The sequence below is a fragment of the Manis pentadactyla genome, chromosome 10 (genome assembly GCF_030020395.1).
Source record: "Manis pentadactyla isolate mManPen7 chromosome 10, mManPen7.hap1, whole genome shotgun sequence".
Lineage (NCBI taxonomy): Eukaryota > Metazoa > Chordata > Mammalia > Pholidota > Manidae > Manis > Manis pentadactyla.
Genome location: NC_080028.1, coordinates 95,415,321 through 95,437,730, shown reverse-complemented (window position 1 = coordinate 95,437,730; position 22,410 = coordinate 95,415,321). Strand labels below are relative to the sequence as shown.

Sequence of the window (22,410 nt, the reverse complement as noted above, 5' to 3'; positions counted from 1 at the left end):
AAGAAGTCACTCATGTTTATATCCATGAGATTTTTGCCTATGTTTTTTTCTAAGAGTTTTATGGTTTCATGACTTACATTCAGGTCTTTGATCCATTTTGAATTTACTTTTGTGTATGGGGTTAGACAGTGATCCAGTTTCATTCTCTTACATGTAGCTATCCAGTTTTGCCAGCACCATCCTTTGAAGAGACTGTCATTTCCCCATTGTATGTCCATGGCTCCTTTATCGTATATTAATTGACCATATATGTTTGGGTTAATGTCTGGAGTCTCTATTCTGTTCCACTGGTCTGTGGCTCTGTTCTTGTGCCAGTACCAAATTGTCTTGATTACTGTGGCTTTGTAGTAGAGCTTGAAGTTGGGGAGCAAGATCCCCCCCCAACTTTATTCTTCCTTCTCAGGATTGCTTTGGCTATTCGGGGTCTTTGGTGGTTCCATATGAATTTTTGAACTATTTGTTCCAGTTCATTGAAGAATGCTGTTGCTAATTTGATAGGGATTGCATCATATCTGTATATTGCTTTGGGCAGGATGGCCATTTTGACGATATTAATTCTTCCTAGCCAAGAGCATGGGATGAGTTTCCATTTGTTAGTGTCCTCTTTAATTTCTCTTAAGAGTGTCTTGTAGTTTTCAGGGTATAGGTCTTTCACTTCCTTGGTTAAGTTTATTCCTAGGTATTTTATTCTTTTTGATGCTATTGTGAATGAAATTGTTTTCCTGATTTCTCTTTCTGTTAGTTCATTGTTAGTATATAGGAAAGCCACAGATTTCTCTGTGTTAATTTTGTATCCTGCAACTTTGCTGAATTCCGATATTAGTTCTAGTAGTTTTGCAGTGGAGTCTTTAGGGTTTTTTATGTACAATATCATGTCATCTGCAAATAGTGACAATTTAACTTCTTCTTTACCAATCTGTATTCCTTGTATTTCTTTGTTTTGTCGAATTGCCATGGCTAGGACCTCCAGTACTATGTTGAGTAACAGTGGGGAGAGTGGGCATCCCTGTCTTGTTCCCAATCTCAGAGGAAAAGCTTTCAGCCTCTCGCTGTTCAGTATTATGTTAGTTGTGGGTTTGTCATAGATGGCCTTTATTATGTTGAGGTACTTGCCCTCTATGCCCATTTTGTTAAGAGTTTTTATCATGAATGGATGTTGAATTTTGTCGAATGCTTTTTCAGCATCTATGGAGATGATTGTGTGGTTTTTGTCCTTTTTGTTGATGTGATGGATGATGTTGACAGATTTTTGAATTTTGTACCATCCTTGTGTCCCTGGGATGAATCCCACTTGGTCATGGTGTGTGATCCTTTTGATGTATTTTTGAATTCAGTTTTCTAATATTTTGTTGAGTATTTTCGCATCTACGTTCATCTGGGATATTGGTCTGTAATTTTCTTTTTTGGTGGGGGGGTCTTTGCCTGGTTTTGGTATTAGGGTGATGTTGGCTTCATAGAATGTGTTTGGGAGTATTCCCTCCTCTTCTATTTTTTGGAAAACTTTAAGGAGAATGGGTATTATGTCTTCTCTGTATGTCTGATAATATTCCGAGGTAAATCCATCTGGCCCAGGAGTTTTGTTCTTGGGTAGTTTTTTGATTACCGCTTCAATTTCATTGCTGTTAATTGGTCTGTTTAGATTTTCTGTTTCTTTCTGGGTCAGTCTTGGAAGGTTGTATTTTTCTAGGAAGTTGTCCATTTCTCCTAGCTTTTCCAGCTTGTTTGCATATAGGTTTTCATAGTATTCTCTAATAATTCTTTGTATTTCTGTGGGGTCCATCATGATTTTTCCTTTCTCGTTTCTGATTCTGTTGATGTGTGTTGACTCTCTTTTTCTCTTAATAAGTCTGGCTAGAGACTTATCTATTTTGTTTATTTTCTCAAAGAACCAGCTCTTGGTTTCATTGGTTTTTTTCTATTGTTTTATTCTTCTCAATTTTATTTATTTCTTCTCTGATCTTTATTATGTCCCTCCTTCTGCTGACCTTAGGTCTCATTTGTTCTTCTTTTTCCAATTTTGATAATTGTGACATTAGACTATTCATTTGGGATTGTTCTTCCTTCTTTAAATATGCCTGGATTGCTATATACTTTCCTCTTAAGACTGCTTTTGCTGCGTCCCACAGAAGTTGGGGCTTTGTGTTGTTGTTGTCATTTGTTTCCATATATTGCTGGATCTCCATTTTAATTTGGTCGTTGATCGATCCATTGATTATTTAGGAGCATGTTGTTAAGCCTCCATGTGTTTGTGAGCCTTTTTGCTTTCTTTTTTTTTTTTTTTTTTTTTTCTTTAATAATTATTTTTTATTGAAGGGTAGTTGACACACAGTATTACATTACATGAGTTTCAAGTGTACAACACAGTGGTAGAACATTTATATACATAATTCTAGGTTCCAGCTATCACCCTACCAGGCTGTTACAATATCTTGACTATATTCCTTATGCTATACATTACATCCCGGTTACTAATTTATTTTACCATTGGAAGTCTGTCATTTTTTTTTTTTTTTTGTGAGGGCATCTCTCATATTTATTGATTAAATGGTTGTTAACGACAATAAAATTCTGTATAGGGGAGTCAATGCTCAATGCACAATCATTATTCCACCCCAAGCCTAATTTTTGTCAGTCTCCAATCTTCTGAGGCATAACAAACAAGTTTTTACATGTAGAACAAATTCTTACATAATGAATAAGTTACATAGTGAACAGTACAAGGGCAGTCATCACAGAAACTTTCGGTTTTGCTCATGCATTATGAACTATAAACAGTCAGTTCAAATATGAATACTCATTTGGTTTTTATACTTGATTTATATGTGGATACCACATTTCTCTCTTTATTATTATTATTTTTAATAAAATGCTGAAGTGGTAGGTAGATACAAGATAAAGGTAGAAAACATAGTTTAGTGTTGTAAGAGAGCACATGTAGATGATCAGGTGTGTGCCTGTAGACTATGTGTTAATCCAAGCTAGACCAGGGCAATAAAACATCCACGTATGCAGAAGATTTCTCTCAGAACGGGGGGGTGAGGTTCTAAGCCTCACCTCTGTTGATCCCCAATTTCTCACCTGATGGCCCCCCTGCGACTGTGCCTGTCTTAGGTTGTTCCTCCCTTGAGGAATCTTACCCGTCTCTGGCTAACCAGTCATCTTCCGGGGCCATACAGGGAAATGTGAAGTTGGTAAGTGAGAGAGAAGCCTTATTGTTTGAAAAAGTTAGCTTTTTACTTCTTTGCGTATTTATGCCCTGTGGCTTCTATGCCCAGCATTTGTCTTGAGGTATCTTTACCACTTGGAAGAATTATGATACTCGGTAAATTTGATATGAGGCACGAATTCTATTTAAGGGTTGTAATTAGGAAGGAAGAAGAAAAGCTATAGAAGTAGCAGGCGGAAGAAAACATGGGAAGATTGATTATTTCTTTGATATATCTTCTTGTAGAGTAACTTCAGCATGTATAGGTTTTAAGCTTCTACTTAAATTGCACACACACATTAACATAATAGGAGTATAGTTACATAACCAAAGCATATCTGTAATTACCAGCCATCTGCAGTGAAACCAAGAAAACCAGTTAGGCACCTTAGGCATTTGTGAAAACTTATCTATGATATGGTGGATATTGTCCAAATGAACTTGAACAGTCTGAGAGAAATCAGACAAATTAAAACAACCCATTCCTGGGGACTGTTCACATGCCATATGTTCTTTTAACAATAAATAGTTTGTAGTTGTAAGACTTTGGAGCGCTACAATTTGCACTTCTCCAAATTCTTGGTTGAGTTCCAACAGTATAGATCCAGTCCAATTTTGTTGTTTTACTGTATGCACAGGCCAGCTTAGATATCTCCTTCCTCATTCCCATGGCAGGTCCAGGAACTGGTGGGATGAGTGCATCTACAGCTGTAGCAGTGCGTGGATCTTTGTTGGGGTTTTTTGATGATCATCTTCTGGCATGAGTCTTCCAGAGGGTGCAGATGTTGGAAGTTCTTTTTCATATCGTATCTTAGTTCATTTTCGGGGTAGCCCAATTAGGCTTTGATCCTCTGTATAAACACAAACAGACCCTTTGCCTACACTTTTATATGCCCTTTATACCCTTGTGTAGAACTCGTTGGAGGTTACCACACAGGAACTGCCTTTTTTTTTTTTTTTTTTTTTTTTTTTGCTATCACTAATCTACACTTACATGACGAATATTATGTTTACTAGGCTCTCCCCTATACCAGGTCTCCCCTATAAACCCCTTTACAGTCACTGTCCATCAGCATAGCAAAATGTTGTAGAATCACTACTTGCCTTCTCTGTGTTGTACAGCCCTCCCTTTTCTCCTACCCACCCATGCATGTTAATCTTAATACCCCCCTACTTCTCCCCCCCTTATCCCTCCCTACCCACCCATCCTCCCCAGTCCCTTTCCCTTTGGTACCTGTTAGTCCATTCTTGAGTTCTGTGATTCTGCTGCTGTTTTGTTCCTTCAGTTTTTCCTTTGTTCTTATATTCCACAGATAAGTGAAATCATTTGGTATTTCTCTTTCTCCGCTTGGCTTGTTTCACTGAGCATAATACCCTCCAGCTCCATCCATGTTGCTGCAAATGATTGGATTTGCCCTTTTCTTATAGCTGAGTAGTATTCCATTGTGTATATGTGCCACATCTTCTTTATCCATTCATCTATTGATGGACATTTAGGTTGCTTCCAATTCTTGGCTATTGTAAATAGTGCTGCAATAAACATAGGGGTGCATCTGTCTTTCTCAAACTTGATTGCTGCATTCTTAGGGTAAATTCCTAGGAGTGGAATTCCTGGGTCAAATGGTAAGTCTGTTTTGAGCATTTTGATGTACCTCCATACTGCTTTCCACAATGGTTGAACTAACTTACATTCCCACCAGCAGTGTAGGAGGGTTCCCCTTTCTCCACAGCCTCGCCAACATTGGTTGTTGTTTGTCTTTTGGATGGCAGCCATCCTTACTGGTGTGAGGTGATACCTCATTGTAGTTTTAATTTGCATTTCTCTGATAATTAGCGATGTGGAGCATCTTTTCATGTGTCTGTTGGCCATCTGTATTTCTTTTTTGGAGAACTGTCTGTTCAGTTCCTCTGCCCATTTTTTAATTGGGTTATTTGTTTTTTGTTTGTTGAGGCGTGAGAGCTCCTTATATATTCTGGACGTCAAGCCTTTATCGGATGTGTCATTTTCAAATATATTCTCCCATACTGTAGGGATCCTTCTTGTTCTATTGATGGTGTCTTTTGCTGTACAGAAGCTTTTCAGCTTAATATAGTCCCACTTACTCATTTTTGCTGTTGTTTTCCTTGCCCGGGGAGATATGTTCAAGAAGAGGTCACTCATGTTTATGTCTAAGAGGTTTTCGCCTATGTTTTCTTCCAGGAGTTTAATGGTTTCATGGCTTACATTCAGGTCTTTGATCCATTTTGAGTTTACTTTTGTATATGGGGTTAGACAATGGTCCAGTTTCATTCTCCTACATGTAGCTGTCCAGTTTTTCCAGCACCACCTGTTGAAGAGACTGTCATTTCGCCATTGTATGTCCATGGCTCCTTTATCAAATATTAATTGACCATATATGTCTGGGTTAATGTCTGGATTCTCTAGTCTGTTCCATTGGTCTGTGGCTCTGCTCTTGTGCCAGTACCAAATTGTCTTGATTACTATGGCTTTATAGTAGAGCTTGAAGTTGGGGAGTGAGATCCCCCCTACTTTATTCTTCTTTCTCAGGATTGCTTTGGCTATTCGGGGTCTTTGGTGTTTCCATATGAATTTTTGAATTATTTGTTCCAGTTCATTGAAGAATGTTGCTGGTAGTTTCATAGGGATTGCATCAAATCTGTATATTGCTTTGGGCAGGATGGCCATTTTAACGATATTAATTCTTCCTAGCCACGAGCATGGGATGAGTTTCCATCTGTTAGTGTCCCCTTTAATTTCTCTTAAGAGTGACTTGTAGTTTTCAGAGTATAAGTCTTTCACTTCTTTGGTTAGGTTTATTCCTAGGTATTTTATTTTTTTTGATGCAATTGTGAATGGAGTTGTTTTCCTGATTTCTCTCTCTGTTGGTTCATTGTTAGTATATAGGAAAGCCACAGATTTCTGTGTGTTGATTTTGTATCCTGCAACTTTGCTGTATTCCGATATCAGTTCTAGTAGTTTTGGGGTGGAGTCTTTAGGGTTTTTTATGTACAGTATCATGTCATCTGCAAATAGTGACAGTTTAACTTCTTCTTTACCAATCTGGATTCCTTGTATTTCTTTATTTTGTCTGATTGCCGTGGCTAGGACCTCCAGTACTATGTTAAATAACAGTGGAGAGAGTGGGCATCCCTGTCTAGTTCCCGATCTCAGAGGAAATGCTTTCAGCTTCTCGCTGTTCAATATAATGTTGGCTGTGGGTTTATCATAGATGGCCTTTATTATGTTGAGGTACTTGCCCTCTATTCCCATTTTGCTGAGAGTTTTTAACATGAATGGATGTTGAACTTTGTCAAATGCTTTTTCAGCATCTATGGAGATGATCATGTGGTTTTTGTCTTTCTTTTTGTTGATGTGGTGGATGATGTTGATGGACTTTCGAATGTTGTACCATCCTTGCATCCCTGGAATGAATCCCACTTGGTCATGGTGTATGATCCTTTTGATGTATTTTTGAATTCGGTTTGCTAATATTTTGTTGAGTATTTTTGCATCTACGTTCATCAGGGATATTGGTCTGTAGTTTTCTTTTTTGGTGGGGTCTTTGCCTGGTTTTGGTATTAGGGTGATGTTAGCTTCATAGAATGAGTTTGGGAGTATCCCCTCCTCCTCTATTTTTTGGAAAACTTTAAGGAGAATGGGTATTATGTCTTCCCTGTATGTCTGATAAAATTCCGAGGTAAATCCATCTGGCCCGGGGGTTTTGTTCTTTGGTAGTTTTTTGATTACCTCTTCAATTTCGTTGCTGGTAATTGGTCTGTTTAGATTTTCTGTTTCTTCCTGGGTCAATCTTGGAAGGTTATATTTTTCTAGGAAGTTGTCCATTTCTCCTAGGTTTCCCAGCTTGTTAGCATATAGGTTTTCATAGTATTCTCCAATAATTCTTTGCATTTCCGTGGGGTCCGTCGTGATTTTTCCTTTCTCGTTTCTGATACTGTTGATTTGTGTTGACTCTCTTTTCTTCTTAATAAGTCTGGCTAGAGGCTTATCTATTTTGTTTATTTTCTCGAAGAACCAGCTCTTGGTTTCATTGATTTTTGCTATTGTTTTATTCTTCTCAATTTTATTTATTTCTTCTCTGATCTTTATTATGTCCCTCCTTCTGCTGACCTTAGGCCTCATCTGTTCTTCTTTTTCCAATTTCGATAATTGTGACATTAGACCATTCATTTGGGATTGCTCTTCCTTTTTTAAATATGCTTGGATTGCTATATACTTTCCTCTTAAGACTGCTTTTGCTGTGTCCCACAGAAGTTGGGGCTTAGTGTTGTTGTTGTCATTTGTTTCCATATATTGCTGGATCTCCATTTTGATTTGGTCATTGATCCATTGATTATTTAGGAGCATGTTGTTAAGCCTCCATGTGTTCGTGAGCCTCTTTGCTTTCTTTGTACAGTTTATTTCTAGTTTTATGCCTTTGTGGTCTGAAAAGTTGGTTGGTAGGATTTCAATCTTTTGCAATTTTCTGAGGCTCTTTTTGTGGCCTAGTATGTGGTCTATTCTGGAGAATGTTCCATGTGCACTTGAGAAGAATGTATATCCCGCTGCTGTTGGATGTAGAGTTCTATAGATGTCTATTAGGTCCATCTGCTCTAGTGTGTTGTTCAGTGCTTCCGTGTCCTTACTTATTTTCTGCCCAGTGGATCTATCCTTTGGGGTGAGTGGTGTGTTGAAGTCTCCTAGAATGAATGCATTGCAGTCTATATCCCCCTTTAGTTCTGTTAGTATTTGTTTCACATATACTGGTGCTCCTGTGTTGGGTGCATATATATTTAGAATGGTTATATCCTCTTGTTTGACTGAGCCCTTTATCATTATGTAGTGTCCTTCTTTATCTCTTGTTACTTTCTTTGTTTTGAAGTCTATTTTGTCTGATATTAGTACTGCAACCCCTGCTTTCTTCTCACTGTTGTTTGCTTGAAATATGTTTTTCCATCCCTTGACTTTTAGTCTGTACATGTCTTTGGGTTTTAGGTGAGTTTCTTGTAAGCAGCATATAGATGGGTCTTGCTTTTTTATCCATTCTGTTACTCTGTGTCTTTTGATTGGTGCATTCAACCCATTAACATTTAGGGTGACTATTGAAAGATATGTACTTATTGCCATTGCAGGCTTTAAATTCGTGGTTACCAAAGGTTCAAGGTTAGCCTCTTTAGTATCTTACTGCCTAACTTAGCTCGCTTATTGAGCTGTTATATACACTGTCTGGAGATTCTTTTCTTCTCTCCCTTCTTGTTCCTCCTCCTCGATTCTTCATATGTTGGGTGTTTTGTGCTGTGCTCTTTCTAGGAGTGCTCCCATCTAGAGCAGTCCCTGTAAGATGTTCTGTAGAGGTGGTTTGTGGAAAGCAAATTCCCTCAGCTTTTGTTTGTCTGGGAATTGTTTAATCCCACCGTCATATTTGAATGATAGTCGTGCTGGATACAGTATCCTTGGTTCAAGGCCCTTCTGTTTCATTGTATTAAATATATCATGCCATTCTCTTCTGGCCTGTAGGGTTTCTGTTGAGAAATCTGACGTTAGCCTGATGGGTTTCCCTTTATAGGTGACCTTTTTCTCTCTAGCTGCCTTTAACACTCTTTCCTTGTCCTTGATCTTTGCCATTTTAATTATTATGTGTCTTGGTGTTGCCCTTCTTGGATCCTTTCTTTTGGGGGTTCTGTGTATTTCCGTGGTCTGTTTGATTACTTCCTCCCCCAGTGTGGGGAAGTTTTCAGCAATTATTTCTTCTAAGATACTTTCCATCTCTTTGCCTCTCTCTTCTTCTTCTGGGACCCCTATAATACGGATATTGCTCCTTTTAGATTGGTCACACAGTTCTCTTAATATTGTTTCATTCCTGGAGATCCTTTTGTCTCTCTCTATGTCAGCTTCCATGCGTTCCTGTTCTCTGATTTCAATTCCATCAATGGCCTCTTGCATTCTATCCATTCTGCTTATAAACCCTTCCAGAGTTTGTTTCATTTCTGCGATCTCCTTTCTGGCATCTGTGATCTCTTTCCGGACTTCATCCCATTTTTCTTGCGTATTTCTCTGCATCTCTGTCAGCATGTTTATGATTCTTATTTTGAATTCTTTGTCAGGAAGACTGGTTAGGTCTGTCTCCTTCTCTGGTGTTGTCTCTGTGATCTTTGTCAGCCTGTAGCTTTGCCTTTTCATGGTGATAGGAATAGTCTGCAGAACTGGGACGAGTGACGGCTGGAAGGACTTCCTTTCTTGTTGGTTTGTGGCCCTCCTCTCCTGGGAGAACAGCGGCCTCTAGTGGCTTGTGCTGCGCAGCTGCGCGCAGACAGGGTTTCTGCTTCCTGCCCGGCTGCTATGGAGTTAATCTCCGCTGTTGCTGTGGGCGTGGCCTGGCTCGGGCAGCTACTCCAAAATGGTGGAGTCGCGTTGGAGCAGGAGCTGCTGGGAGGCTATTTATCTCCGTAAGGGGCCTCCCTGCTCCCTGCAGCCCAGGGGTTAGGGTGCCCAGAGGTCCCGGATTCCCTTCCTCTGGATTAAGTGGCCCGCCCTGCCCCTTTAAGACTTCCAAAAAGCACCCGCCAAAACAAAACAACGACCACAAAAAAAAACAAGAAAAAAAATTTTTTTAATTAAAAAAAAAAAAAAATTTTTATTTAAAAAAAAAAAGGTGGTCGTTCGTTTTTCTTTATTCTCCGGTGCCAGCCTCAGGCCTCTGCTCACCGGTCTTTCTGCCCTGTTTCCCTAATATTGGGGTCCCTGTCCCTTTAAGACTTCCAAACAGCGCTCGCCAAAACAAAGCAGCAAAAAAGCAAAAAAAAAAAAAAAAAATGGTCGGGCGCTTTTCTTATGTCCTCTGTCGCCCAGCCTCCAGTGCCTGCTCACTGTTCTTGCTGCCCTGTTTTCCCAGTATCGAGGGCCCTACACTCTGGCCCGGATGGCTGGGGCTGGGTGTTCGGCAGCCCTGGGCTCCGTCTCCCTCCCGCTCTGCCTGCTCTTCTCCCACCGGGAGCTGGGGGGAGGGGCGCTCGGCTCCCGCGGGGCCGGGGCTTGTATCTTACCCCCTTCGCGAGGCGCTGGGTTCTCTCAGGTGTGGATGTGGTCTGGATATTGTCCTGTGTCCTCTGGTCTTTATTCTAGGAAGGGTTGTCTTTGTTATATTTTCATAGATATATGTTGTTTTGGGAGGAGATTTCCGCTGCTCTACTCACGCCGCCATTTTCCGCCCCCCCCTTTTTGCTTTCTTTGTACAATTTATTTCTAGTTTTATACCTTCGTGGTCTGAGAAGTTGGTTGGTAGAATTTCAATCTTTTAGAATTTACTGAGGCTCTTCTTGTGGCCTAGTATGTGGTCTATTCTGGAGAATGTTCCTTGTGCACTTGAGAAGAATGTGTATCCTGTTGCTTTTGGATGTAGAGTTCTATAGATGTCTATTAGGTCCATCTGTTGTAGTGTGTTTTTAAGTGCAGTGCCTCTGTGTCCTTACTTATTTTCTGTCTGGTGGATTTGTCCTTTGGAGTGAGTGGTGTGTTGAAGTCTCCCCAAATGAATGCATTGCATTCTATTCCCTCCTTTAATTCTGTTAGTATTTGTTTCACATATATTGGTGCTCCTGTATTGGGTGCATATATATTTATAATGGTTATATCCTCTTGTTGGACTGAGCCCTTTATCATTATGTAATGTCCTTCTTTATCTCTTGTTACTTTCTTTGTTTTGAAGTCTATTTTGTCTGATACTAGTATTGCAACACCTGCTTTTTTCTCCCTGTTATTTGCATGAAATATCTTTTTCCATCCCTTGACTTTTAATCTATGCATGTCTTTGGGTTTGAGGTGGATCTCTTGTAAGCAGCATATAGATGGGTCTTGCTTTTTTATCCATTCTATTACTGTGTGTCTTTTGATTGGTGCATTCAGTCCATTTACATTTAGGGTTATTATTGAAAGATATGTACTTATTGCCATTGCAGGCTTTAGATTCGTGGTTACCAAAGGTTCAAGGTTAGCTTCTTTTCTACCTTACTGTCTAACTTAACTTGCTTATTGAACTATTATAAACACAGTCTTATGATTCTTTATTTCTCTCCCTTCTTATTCCTCCTCCTCTGTTCTTCGTATGTTGGGTGTTTTGTTCTGAGCTCTTTTTAGGAGTGCTCCCATCTAGAGCAGTACCTCTAAAATACCCTGTAGAGGTGGTTTGTGGGAGGTAAATTCCCTCAACTTTTGCTTGTCTGGGAATTGTTTAATCCCTCCTTCATATTTAAATGATAATCGTGCTGGATACAGTATTCTTGGCTCAAGGCCCTTCTGTTTCATTGCATTAAATATATCATGCCATTCTCTTGTGGCCTGTAAGGTTACTGTTGAGAAGTCTGATGATAGCGTGATGGGTTTTCCTTTGTAAGTGACCTTTTTTCTCTCTCTGGCTGCCTTTAATACTCTGTCCTTGTCCTTGAGCTTTGCCATTTTAATTATTATGTGTCTTGGTGTTGTCCTCTTTGGGTCCCATCTTTCTGGAGTTCTGTGTGCCTGCATAGTCTGAGCAACTATTTCCTCCCCCAGTTTGGGGAAGTTCTCAGCAATTATTTCTTCAAAGACACTTTCTATCCCTTTTTCTCTCTCTTCTTCTTCTGGTACCTCTATAATGCGGATATTGTTCCTTTTGGATTGGTCACACAGTTCTCAATATTGTTTCATTCCTGGAGATCCTTTTATCTCTCTCTGTGTCAGCTTCTATGCGTTCCTGTTCTCTCGTTTCTATTCCATCAGTGGCCTCTTGCGTCTTATCCATTCTGCTTATAAATCCTTTCAGAGATTGTTTCATTTCTGTAATCTCCCTCCGGATGTCATCCCTTAGCTCTTGTATATTTCTCTGCAGCTCCATCAGCATGTTTATGATTTTTATTTTGAACTCTTTTTCAGGGAGACTGGTTAGGTCTGTCTCTGAAGATCCTCTCTCGGGTTGTCTGGACTATTTTGGACTGGACTAAATTTTTCTGTCTTTTCATGGTGATAGTGGTAGTTGTAGGCAGGTTGCGGGTGTGTCAGCTGGGAGAAGAAAGTCCTTTCCTGCTTGCTGGATGCCTTGCCCTTCTCCACTGCCTGTGTTGGTTACCCGCACTCCTGGAGCAGCCACCAGGTTAGTCCCCTAAGCTGCTGTGGGCGGGGTGTCCATCAGAGCAGCACGGAGCCCTGCGGGGAGTGGCAGGCATGCCAGGTGCACTCCTCTGTGCTAGCGGCGACCCTGCCGGGCAGCTGTGTAGCAGCAACAGCCTTTGGGTCTGGCCCAGGTGGCTGTGCGTTGGGCTGGGATTCCAGTCAGCTGCTGGGAGCGCAGCTACTCCCTCTGGCACCACTGCAGGTGCGCGCAGGCCTCTCCTGTGCCCCTCTGGTGCTGCCACCGCTGGCACGCACGGGCCACTCCTGGGCCACTCGGTTGCCACCACCACAAGGTCGTGCGGACCTCTCCTGGGCCCCTCTGGCGCCGCAGCCACCAGCGCACACAGGCCGCTCCCGGGCTACTCAGTTGCCGCCGCGGCAGGCTCGCACAAGCAGATCCCAGTCCCCTCTGGCGCCGCCACCCCCAGCGCACACTGCCACTCTCCCACTACTGGGCCAGTGTGTAGGGGTCCACGCCATTTGGGGGAACGACTGGCAGGCTGCTTAGTGCTGTGACGGGCTTCAGAGCTGCGCTGCCACCCAGGGGGTTAGGGCGCCTAATGTTCCCCGGGATTCCCAGCTGCTGGCTAAGTTTGCCGGGATGACTTCGTCCAGCTGTGAGGTCCCTGTCTCTTTAAGACTTGCAAAAAGCACTCACTTTTATTTTGTCTCAGGGGCGCCGGTTGCGGGGACCTGCCCGCAGGTTTTGCTTTTCCGTTCCCTTAATATCCAGCACCCCGTGCACCTTGTGGCTGCGCTCTAGGTGCAGATTTCTACAGCTGGTTGTTTAGCAGTCCTGGGCTTTCACTCCCAGTTCCGACTCCTTTCTTCCCGCCGGGTTCTGGGGTTGGGGGAGCGTTCAGGTCCCGCCTGGCCGCGGCTTGTATCTTACCCCCTTTGTGTAATGTTGAGTTCTCGCAGATGTAGATGTATCCTGGCTGTTGTACTGTATCCGCTGGTGTCTCTTTTAGGAATAGTTGTATTTATTGTATTTTCATAAATATATATGTTTTGGGGAGGAGATTTCCACTGAACTAGTCATGCCGCCATCTTCCAGTGATCTAATCAGTCTTATCTTTTCTTCCTCTGTGTATAATGAGTCTTCTTTCCTTTGGCTTTTAAGATTTTTTAAAAATTCTTTTCAGCAATTTGATTATGTTTATTGTGTTCCTTTTGTTTATCCTGCTTGTTTGTTGAGTTTCTTGAATTTTTAGTTTTATGGCTTTCACCAAATTGGAAACCTCCACCACTTTTTCTTCAAATACCTGCCTTGATCCTGTCCAGGACATGTATGTTAGATTGCATGCTTGATTTCACTTCACAGGTTGCTGAGGTTTTAGTAGTTTTTTTGCCAGTTTCTTCTCTGTGCTTCTGTACAGGCAGTTTCTATGACTGTGTCTTTGAATTCACTGATCCTTTTTTCATTCACAATGTCTAATCTGCTGTTACGTCAATCTAGGGAATTTTTTTCACTTTAGACATTGTACTTTTTAAGCTTTACAATGCATTTGATTCTTCTTTATGTCTTCTATATACTGCCTTCATATTTTTCTTTAAATCCTTGAGCATTCTTATAATAGCTGTTTTAGTCTTTGTCAACTAACCCCTTATCCCTTGTCATTTTCTGATTATATTTTAACTGATTTTTTTAATTATCCTGCTTCTTTGCATGTCAAGTAATTTTTGATTGACTGTAGGGCATTGTAATTGTTCACTGTTTGAGTTTTGTTGTCCTTCTTAAGAATGTTGAAGTTTGGGAAAATTGTTAAATTACTTGTCAATCAGCTCTGTTATTCTGAGGCTTGTTTTTAAGCTTCTGGGGTTAAGTCTGGAATAGCCTTTACTTTAGAATTAGTTTAGGCCTCCACTCTGGTGTGAGCCTTCTGGTGTTTCTACTGAATTTCCTGACTGTTCAGCATCTCTCCTCTCTGGCTGTTTGCAACTCAAAAGTCTCCTGACCCACAATGAGCTCTGGAAATTGTTCAGTTAGACCTTCCTTATAGTTCATTGCCCAACCTTGTGCAGTTTCACCATATGTATGTGCACCATAGCTTTAGCAACAGACTCTGCTCTGCAGATTTCTCTAGCTCTTTCTCTGCATATCTCCCTCCTTTCCAGTGCTCTGCCTACAGATTCCAGCTGCCTTAGTCTCCCAGTCTTCTGATCTCTCTTCTCAACCCAGAAAGACCATTGCTCTCTTCTTAGGTTCCCTCTTCCCTGTACTGCAGTCCAGAAAGTGCTTCCTGGCAGGAAGGGTGACCATTTGTTTCCCTTCTCTGAGATATTCCTGCTCTGCCACTTGTCCAATATCTGTAAACAGTTGTTTTATATAGTTTTCCTGGTATTCTCATTGTTTATGGCCAGAGGGCAAATCCAGTACCAGTTAATCTGTGGCCAGGAATGAATGTCTCCAACTTCCATTAATTTTGTAATTTTGTTCTTAGTTTTAATGGGTCATAAGTGGGTAGAAAAGATAACTTACAGAGATACATAGATTCAAACCAAAGCATTACATTATTGGCTATGTTTAAAAAAATATGACTCATATTTTTGAAACCTGTGTGCCAATTATAAGAAGGTATTCACCAAAATTCAGCTAGTAAATTTTCATTTTCTTGATACTCAATTTTTCTTGCTCACTGGTCAGAAGACACTGCATTTTGTATATTATTAACAAATGGCTTGAAACTTCTTTTGCAAGTATTTAATCAGGTCTGAACTGGTTAATAATAGGTAACATTACCTGTTAACTCTGTGCCTGGCGACTTTCTAAGTGTATGCACATATTATCTCAGTCCTCACAATAACCTCATGGTATAGGTACAATTACTATGCTCAATTTGTAGATGAAGGAACTAACCTACAGAGATATTAAGTAACTTGTCCAAGGTTGCACAACCAGTAAGTGTCAGAGCTGGGATTTGAATACATACAGCACCCACTGTGCCATAGTCCGCAGTCCCTCTTATGTGATAGGAGGCATTGAGACATTTTTTTAAAGGGTGTTATCTTTGCCCATAAATTCATTTGATGATGAGACTGTTTCCAAATGTCCACTTCTGGAATACTGTCACTATAGCATGAGTTTATTTCAAGAAGTAGGGTTTTTCCCCCACTAAGTATCAAAACATCCTATCTACTTCAAAGGCATAGATTATGTGTTTATTTTTTTCAAAAATAACATACATATGCCTCTACCAGGCAGCATATTACTGATAGCCATCTGCCATCACAGAAAAGGGCAGCTAATCTGGAGCAGTTACTTTTTTAAAAAGAAAACTGTGACATCTTTAAGCTCAAAACTCAATATGTTGCCCCTAGGAAACCATCAGCCCTTTTTGTGTTTCAGGTTGCTCCATTTTCTTCTCATGCCCACTGGCTTATCTGGCAAGAGTCCTATTCTCGGATGGTTTTTCCCATCAGGAGCAGAACAGAATCCAAACCTGGTTCAGACATTGTATTTTTATGAAACTGACACACTACCTACTCTACTAATTGGGCACATCAGAAATGTGCTATTCATTATAGAATTGAGGTTGATTCTTCTTTATATCTTCTATTTCTCACCTTAACTTTGTTCATACTTTCCTTTAGATCTTGAAGCACAAGCCACCCCCCATGACCATGTGTCCCTTGCCACCCTCCCTTTCCTTCACTGCAGCCTCACTAGCTTCTCTCAGTGCCTTACATAGGCCATGTTCACACCCATATCTGGACCTTTGCACTGCTGTTCCCTGTACTGAGAGGGTTCACAGCCTCTCCTCTTCACCATCCAGATCTTAATCCCACTGTCTCCTCTTCTGAGAGGCCCTGCCTGTCTGTCGGTCTCCAGGATCCAGTCCCGACTCTGCACACCCTGTTTCCCCTCTTCTCCACATGGCAGTACTGGAAAGTCTTCATTTTTTTTTTGTTTTGTCTCCCTCACTTCAGTAGGATGTCAAAAGCAAGGATTTTGTCTTGCCCCCCAGCATGTCCCCCCAGCACCTAGACCAGTCCAGAAGTCCTCGAGTATGTGCACAGGCTCCAACAGCCAGACTGAACTGCCCCTTTGGCCACGCCGGGCATGTCCCTGCTCCCCTACATACTGCATCTTCCACACAGATTGACTGCCTCATGGTCCCCACGGGTCTAACCTGTTTCCTTTTCTAAAAAAAGACCTACTCTTGCCAGTTCCTCCTCCTGGGAGGGGTGTTCCAGTCCCCTGATCTTCAGCATGCCCGCTTGCTTCACTTCACCTTTGTTATTTATGAATCTCTACTGTAAGGCTGGTCCCGGCCAACTCTGCTGAATGTCCATCCCAATGCTTCACCCATGTATTGCCCACAGCAGAGAGATGCTTAGGAAATAGTTGTTAAATTAGTATTTGAAGAAACAGTGTAATTTAGTTGGCTGCTGGTTCAGGAAGCAGAAATCTTAATTAGAATTTTTCATACCTGTGTGCCTGGCCAACTTCGGTCCTCCCATACCTGGGTGAGGTGCCTACACCCCCTACCCCGACCTCTGCTTGTGATGGCTGGAATTACTGAGACAATATTACGTGTTCTTAGGAGAAAGTGCTGAGTAAATACAGGCGATGGTATTGTTGTTTGTTACAATTATGTTCTTTGATTCCTCTGTTGCATAATGAGCTATATAATGCCTCAGAGAGTGTTTTAAGAATTAACTATTAGATGATTGTAAAACACTTTGCAAGTTTGTCGTGTTGCGTGGATGGAACCGGCAGTAAAGAATGTTGGATCAGTGGAGGCAGGGAAGATGGTTGCAGCATTTTGTGCGTTCCTGTTCCACGTTTGGGTGTGTGCTTTTGCCTCCCCCAGACAATTTCCTAATTGAGCTACTGGGATTGGAGGCCTGTGACGTTCAGAATAAGACCTAACAATACTTGGTGTAGGGTTTAAATGGCATTGGAAATCATTAACAAGACAAAAAGCTATGATTTCCCCTAGATTAACAAGCAGATTGGGGTTTGGCTCACCGAAATTCATTGTTTTGGTCTCTAGCCCAAACATGCTAGAGTCATTATATTGTCATGTGGTAATTAGCTGTTCCTTTAATACAAGTAATAAAAATTAAGCCTAAGAGGTACTTTAGCAATGCCTTTTACATAATCCAAAACAATATTCAAATGCTGTAGGCGTTTAGTCATTCAACTGTACTGTAGTAAAGTTTGAAGTTTAATGCATAGAGATGTTTGAACATTCAGTTCATTCTTTATTCTGGGACCAGTTTTGCTGCTTAGACATTAACTTTTAATAGTGTTAAATTAAATATACATGCTTAATGAATAATTATGAGATTGCCAGAATTTTCATTTACAATATAATGCTTTGGAAATTTGTCTAAAGGTCTAGTTACCATTCATTTGATAATGTGCATGTTATTTTTATATGTCACTGAATTCCTTGCTGAATCCAATGGGGGAAGCTATTTTTTATTCAAGGCAGACATGGTAGGTCCTGGTCTTTTAAAAGGAATGGACTGGAAAAGTTGTCAAAAGAAGTTTTCAGGATGGAGGGCAGCATACTAGCTTAGCTCTTTAAAAATATGATTTGTACTGGCGAATTGTGCGAGGATGCCTACATGAGCAAACAGTAATAGAATTTTATACATGTGTTGAGATTCTCCTCCTCAACCCTTCCCTGACCTCTGTACCAAGTTCAAATTGAAGTTCTGTGAGAAGGGGATCATGGGCATATTGCTTATTTCCTTCAGGCCGTTCACCCAGCATGAGGCCATGGGGGAGGAATGAAAGAAGCAGGATGGGGAAGACAGGAGGGTATCTGGACAGATACTGAAATTTAAAAACAAAAAAACTGCACCTGGAATGTTCTGAGGAATTCAGTCTTCACTGTTATTACTACTCCTACTTACAGGGAGCCATCTCCCCAAAATAGCTCTTGAAATCTAATTTAATATAAATATTTTAATGCTGATGAAAATAACGAAAAGCCACAAATGAGAAAGTGATGTAGTCATGAACTGTATATACACACTGAACCGGTGCCCGGCAGCCAGGGCTTCCATGTGACAGAGCGTCAGGCTGAAGCTCCACGCGCAGGCCTGCCATTGTGCCAGACATACCCCAGGACCTGCCTTCTGTAAACTCTACACAGACACTGGCTCTCAGAGAGTTCCTGGCTCCTGCTGGGCCCACTGACTGAGGCATGGTAGATCCAGCTTTCCTTTCCAGGAACCAAGGGTGGTCTGAAAAATTAATGACTCTGGAATTTAAAAATTAAGTGAGCTCTTGAATATATACCATTGTTGATCCACTATGCTTGGTGTTCAGCATTCCTCAACCAGAGACTACTAAATCTTTGCAGCCATCTCACAAATGATGCTGGCGTCCATACCAGAAATATCTTCAATAATCTTTTCTAAGCCTGGCAAATCTGAGTAGTCTTCTACTCTGACAGAGCCTGAGCATTCTAGAGGAGGGCACCACTGGTGCCCAGCAGGTAAGTTCTACATGCCTTCTAGGCAGCAGAAGGAAAAAACAGATCAAAATTGATGCCAGAAGAACACTTGATGTCTCTCCATTTTGTGCTGAATTAATGGTAAAGTAAAAGGCCCATCAGGAGTCAGCACCATAAATTCTGTGTCTGCAATCTCTAATTTTGGGTTAAAATTCAGTTTTTCATAAGTAATTCTGAGGGAATGAAGGTAATACACTGAATTGGCCACAAAACCTCACATAACTGGTCCAGATGCCATCTCCTCCTCTTGTACTATAATCAGGAGCATGCGCTGGCCTCCGGGCTGGCTGGCCTAGGATGGGTCACTAGCTTTGCTGGTGGGGAGAGCCAGAAGCAGCCGAGGGAGAAACCTAGGGTTCTCCAGTCTTCAGATCACCAGCAGCTAAGCTCCGACTCTCTCTAGAGACCATCCTTCATTAGGAGAGAACTGCGGTGGAAAGTGATCCTGTCCTAAATAAGGGGGCCTCCTATAAAGCCCGAGGTTATTTTCCCTGTTCTGTTAGAGGATCTTCCGTGCTGGAAGAACAGTCACTTGGAGTTAACAGACTTGAATCTCTGTTCTCTCTGCCTGCTAACTAGCCAGGAAACCTTGGGCAAGTCTCTGTGCTTCTCTGGCTTGCGTTTTCCACATGTGTGAGAGGAACATAGTGTGTATTTCACATCCCTTTCCTGGGATTCTTCTGAGCCTCAAATGGGAAAATATCCATAGAAGTGTTTTGTGGCAATGAGACACTCAGAGTACTAGGTGTTATTTCCAACTTCGTGAGAATTATTGGAAACTTGAGCCTTGAGACTCCTTCCAGCACACACTCCACCCTCCGCGTGCAACCCTGGGTGCATGGCTGGTGGGCCCAGGGCGCCTCCCCTTGCCACCACCCCACACATCTGTCTTCCTACCTGTCAGATGAAGGAATAAGCGGTCACTCAAGTGTCCCAGCATTTCAGAGCAGTAGGCAAATCCCAGTGACCCCATTCCCACTGTTTTCCTACACTGAAGACCCAGGGGTGGGTCTGCACACACATCCTCCATTGGCTGCAGAGAAGCGCCCCATCCAGCCCACCGTGGGGCTCCTGGGCTCTCTGTGGGGGCTCTCTGTGGGGGCAGTGAGGCCACAGGTGCCCCAGCTTCTGGCAAGTGGTGGCAGGCCCCAGGGAGCCAGCTGGAGGCTGACTTCCCAGGAGATCTGTTCTGAGTCCCGTGTGACCGTAAAGGTGGCTGTCTATGTCCAGAGTGGGGTGATGTGTGTTTTCCTCTTGCAGATCCTGTATCGGCTCTGGATCTCGGGCAGCAGCTCCAGCTGAAAGTACAGCGGCTGCACGACATCGAAACGGAGAACCAGAAACTTAGGGAAACTCTTGAAGAATACAACAAGGAATTTGCCGAAGTGAAAAATCAAGGTTGGTGGAAGATGTGTGCTTTGCTATTTTTTTTTCCTCTTCTTTTCTGTGTTTCTTTTTAGAATTGCCTTCCGCAGACGGTTGGGACTAGCTCTAATTGTAATACACGTCATAAAGTCAGGGTGGAGTGAAAATCAGAGTCATTAAAGAGAGGTAATAATAATGCTTAGCTGTTCAGAAGTAAAACTTCTCCTCTCACATAACTACATACAATTTTATTGCCCTGAGATGGGAACAATCAGGGTTCTTTTAAAATTCTTCCTGTATCATCATGTGATAGGATCTACCTTTTAAAAAACTGATGGGCTGCCTACAGGCAGCACCTGTCACAGAGCCAGCTTACAATCAAAGGGCCACATACAGTAAGTCACGTAATAATTGCTGCCAGTACATTAAGGCTTTAGGCACATCCCTCAAGTCTGCAGGCTTAAACATTACTGTTTCCTTGTCAGTGTCACCTAGTCATTATGAATTTAATGAAAGAAAACAACCTCTTGGTGTGGCTGTCAAGCTGACAATAAGACAGAAAGGGCAAAGGTTGCCTGGCTTTTCCAGTCAGGGAAGAACAAAAGAAGCTCTCCTACACCTAAGATCCAGATGTGTTCAGATTCCAGGAGCCTGGTGGCTTCCCGGCCGCGAAGGATAATCCCAGCCCGCTCTCACCGCTGCTGCAGGCTCTTCAGCCAACCCTGAGGAAAACCTGGCCCGTTTGTTTTTTTTGGGAGGATGGGTATGTGAGAGGAAGGAGACAGAAAGGAGGCAGGCCACTTCCCCCAAGTGGCCTTCTAGTTAATAAGCTCCAAGGGCTGGATCAAGAGTTACCTGATGAAGATTTATAAAGCATCCTTTGGCTTTGAGAGCATCAAAGACAGACTTGCAGGAAAGGATCTGGGAAGAGACTGATGAGAAGCCGGAAGGTACAAGCCTGGGTGGTGAGGGCAGCAATCCTGAGGGCCCCCCTCTCAGCAGGGGGCATGGGACCAGCGGGGACCCCACCTGGGTCTGGCTCCACAGGGAACAGTGAGCCTTTGGGACTCGGAGGGACAGCTTTTTCCTGCTTGAAAGTGAGATGTTGGGAGAGAAGGCGCCACCTTCCACAGTACCAGCTCTTGTCTTCACCCCAGCACACAGGTGACAAATAACCTGTAAATACGCACATTCCTGCCTCATTTCCCTGCTACCCAAAAAGGGTGTACTTTTTTTTTTCCTTGCAGTGACCTCTGGACCGGTCCACTCTTTTTTCATTAGTTTGATTTTGTTCTGCTGGAGAATGTGCAGGTGCCTGTGAGCTCTGCAGGGTCTGGTGTGCTTCCCCCTGACGTGTCGGCACCCCTGTGGCTGGCCGGCTGCCCAACACGGAAGCATAACCAAGTATGGGACATTCTCCTCCCCAGAACCTCACCTGATGGTGTTTTTACATGAAATATCCGGTCCAAGACAAGAACAAAGGCTTCAGAGGCAGACAGACCTGGTTTGAGTCTCTTCGTTGCCACTCAGCTGTGCAACCTTGAGCAAGTGATCTCACTTGATTAAAAGCCTCATTTTCTTGGGTGGGGAGAGTCTCATACTAACTGCATAGGATTATTGTGGGATTAAATAAGATACCAGTGAGGCATTTAGTGCTTTTCCAGACACTCACTAAATACCAGCTGCTCTTATTGGGCTCTGCTATTTTTTCCAGAAATACCGGCTTTCTTTATCTTATTGATTCCCAACCTCCAGAAAAAAATGGCAGTTTCCTCTCTTTCCTTACCAGTATAAAAATTGTTTTAATTTGGAAGGGTTTAATGTACGTCCCTTGTGTTAGTCATCATGGCCATAGTGTAGACTGATAAAAGTTAGAGTAGGAAAGGGATTTCTTGATGTATGCTACAGTTCCCCACCCACATAAAGAGGAGTAAATTAGGGCCCCAGGCAAGCTGGTTGGAGCAGAGCACTTCCATGTCTTTCTGCCACACTGATCTTCCTCCTCATTTGCCCCCCTGATCCTGCTGGGACATGCCCGAGATTGTGTCCCAGACTCAGGCCTGGGCGCCACAGGACCACCACAGGCTCCTTTATGAGTCACCCTGGCTCCGACTCAGCTGGTATCTCAAAGAGCCTTCATCAGACAGTGAGAGCCCCCAGCTAGTGCCCCAGCACCCCTGGAAGGAGCATAGATCTATTGCACTGAGAAACCCTACTGGGAT

The 22,410-nt window shown here is 42.4% G+C and overlaps 1 protein-coding gene across 17 annotated transcripts in view; it reads left to right on the top strand.

The window, feature by feature from the left end:
- Positions 1-22,410, top strand: part of CUX1 (cut like homeobox 1) — a 378,856-nt gene that overhangs the window by 216,241 nt on the left and 140,205 nt on the right. For all 17 annotated transcript variants that reach the window (XM_036904518.2, XM_036904517.2, XM_036904516.2 and 14 more), the window contains exon 5: positions 20,084-20,221. In XM_036904518.2, the coding sequence (XP_036760413.2) occupies positions 20,084-20,221 (138 nt within the window). The remainder of the gene's footprint in view (positions 1-20,083; positions 20,222-22,410) is intronic.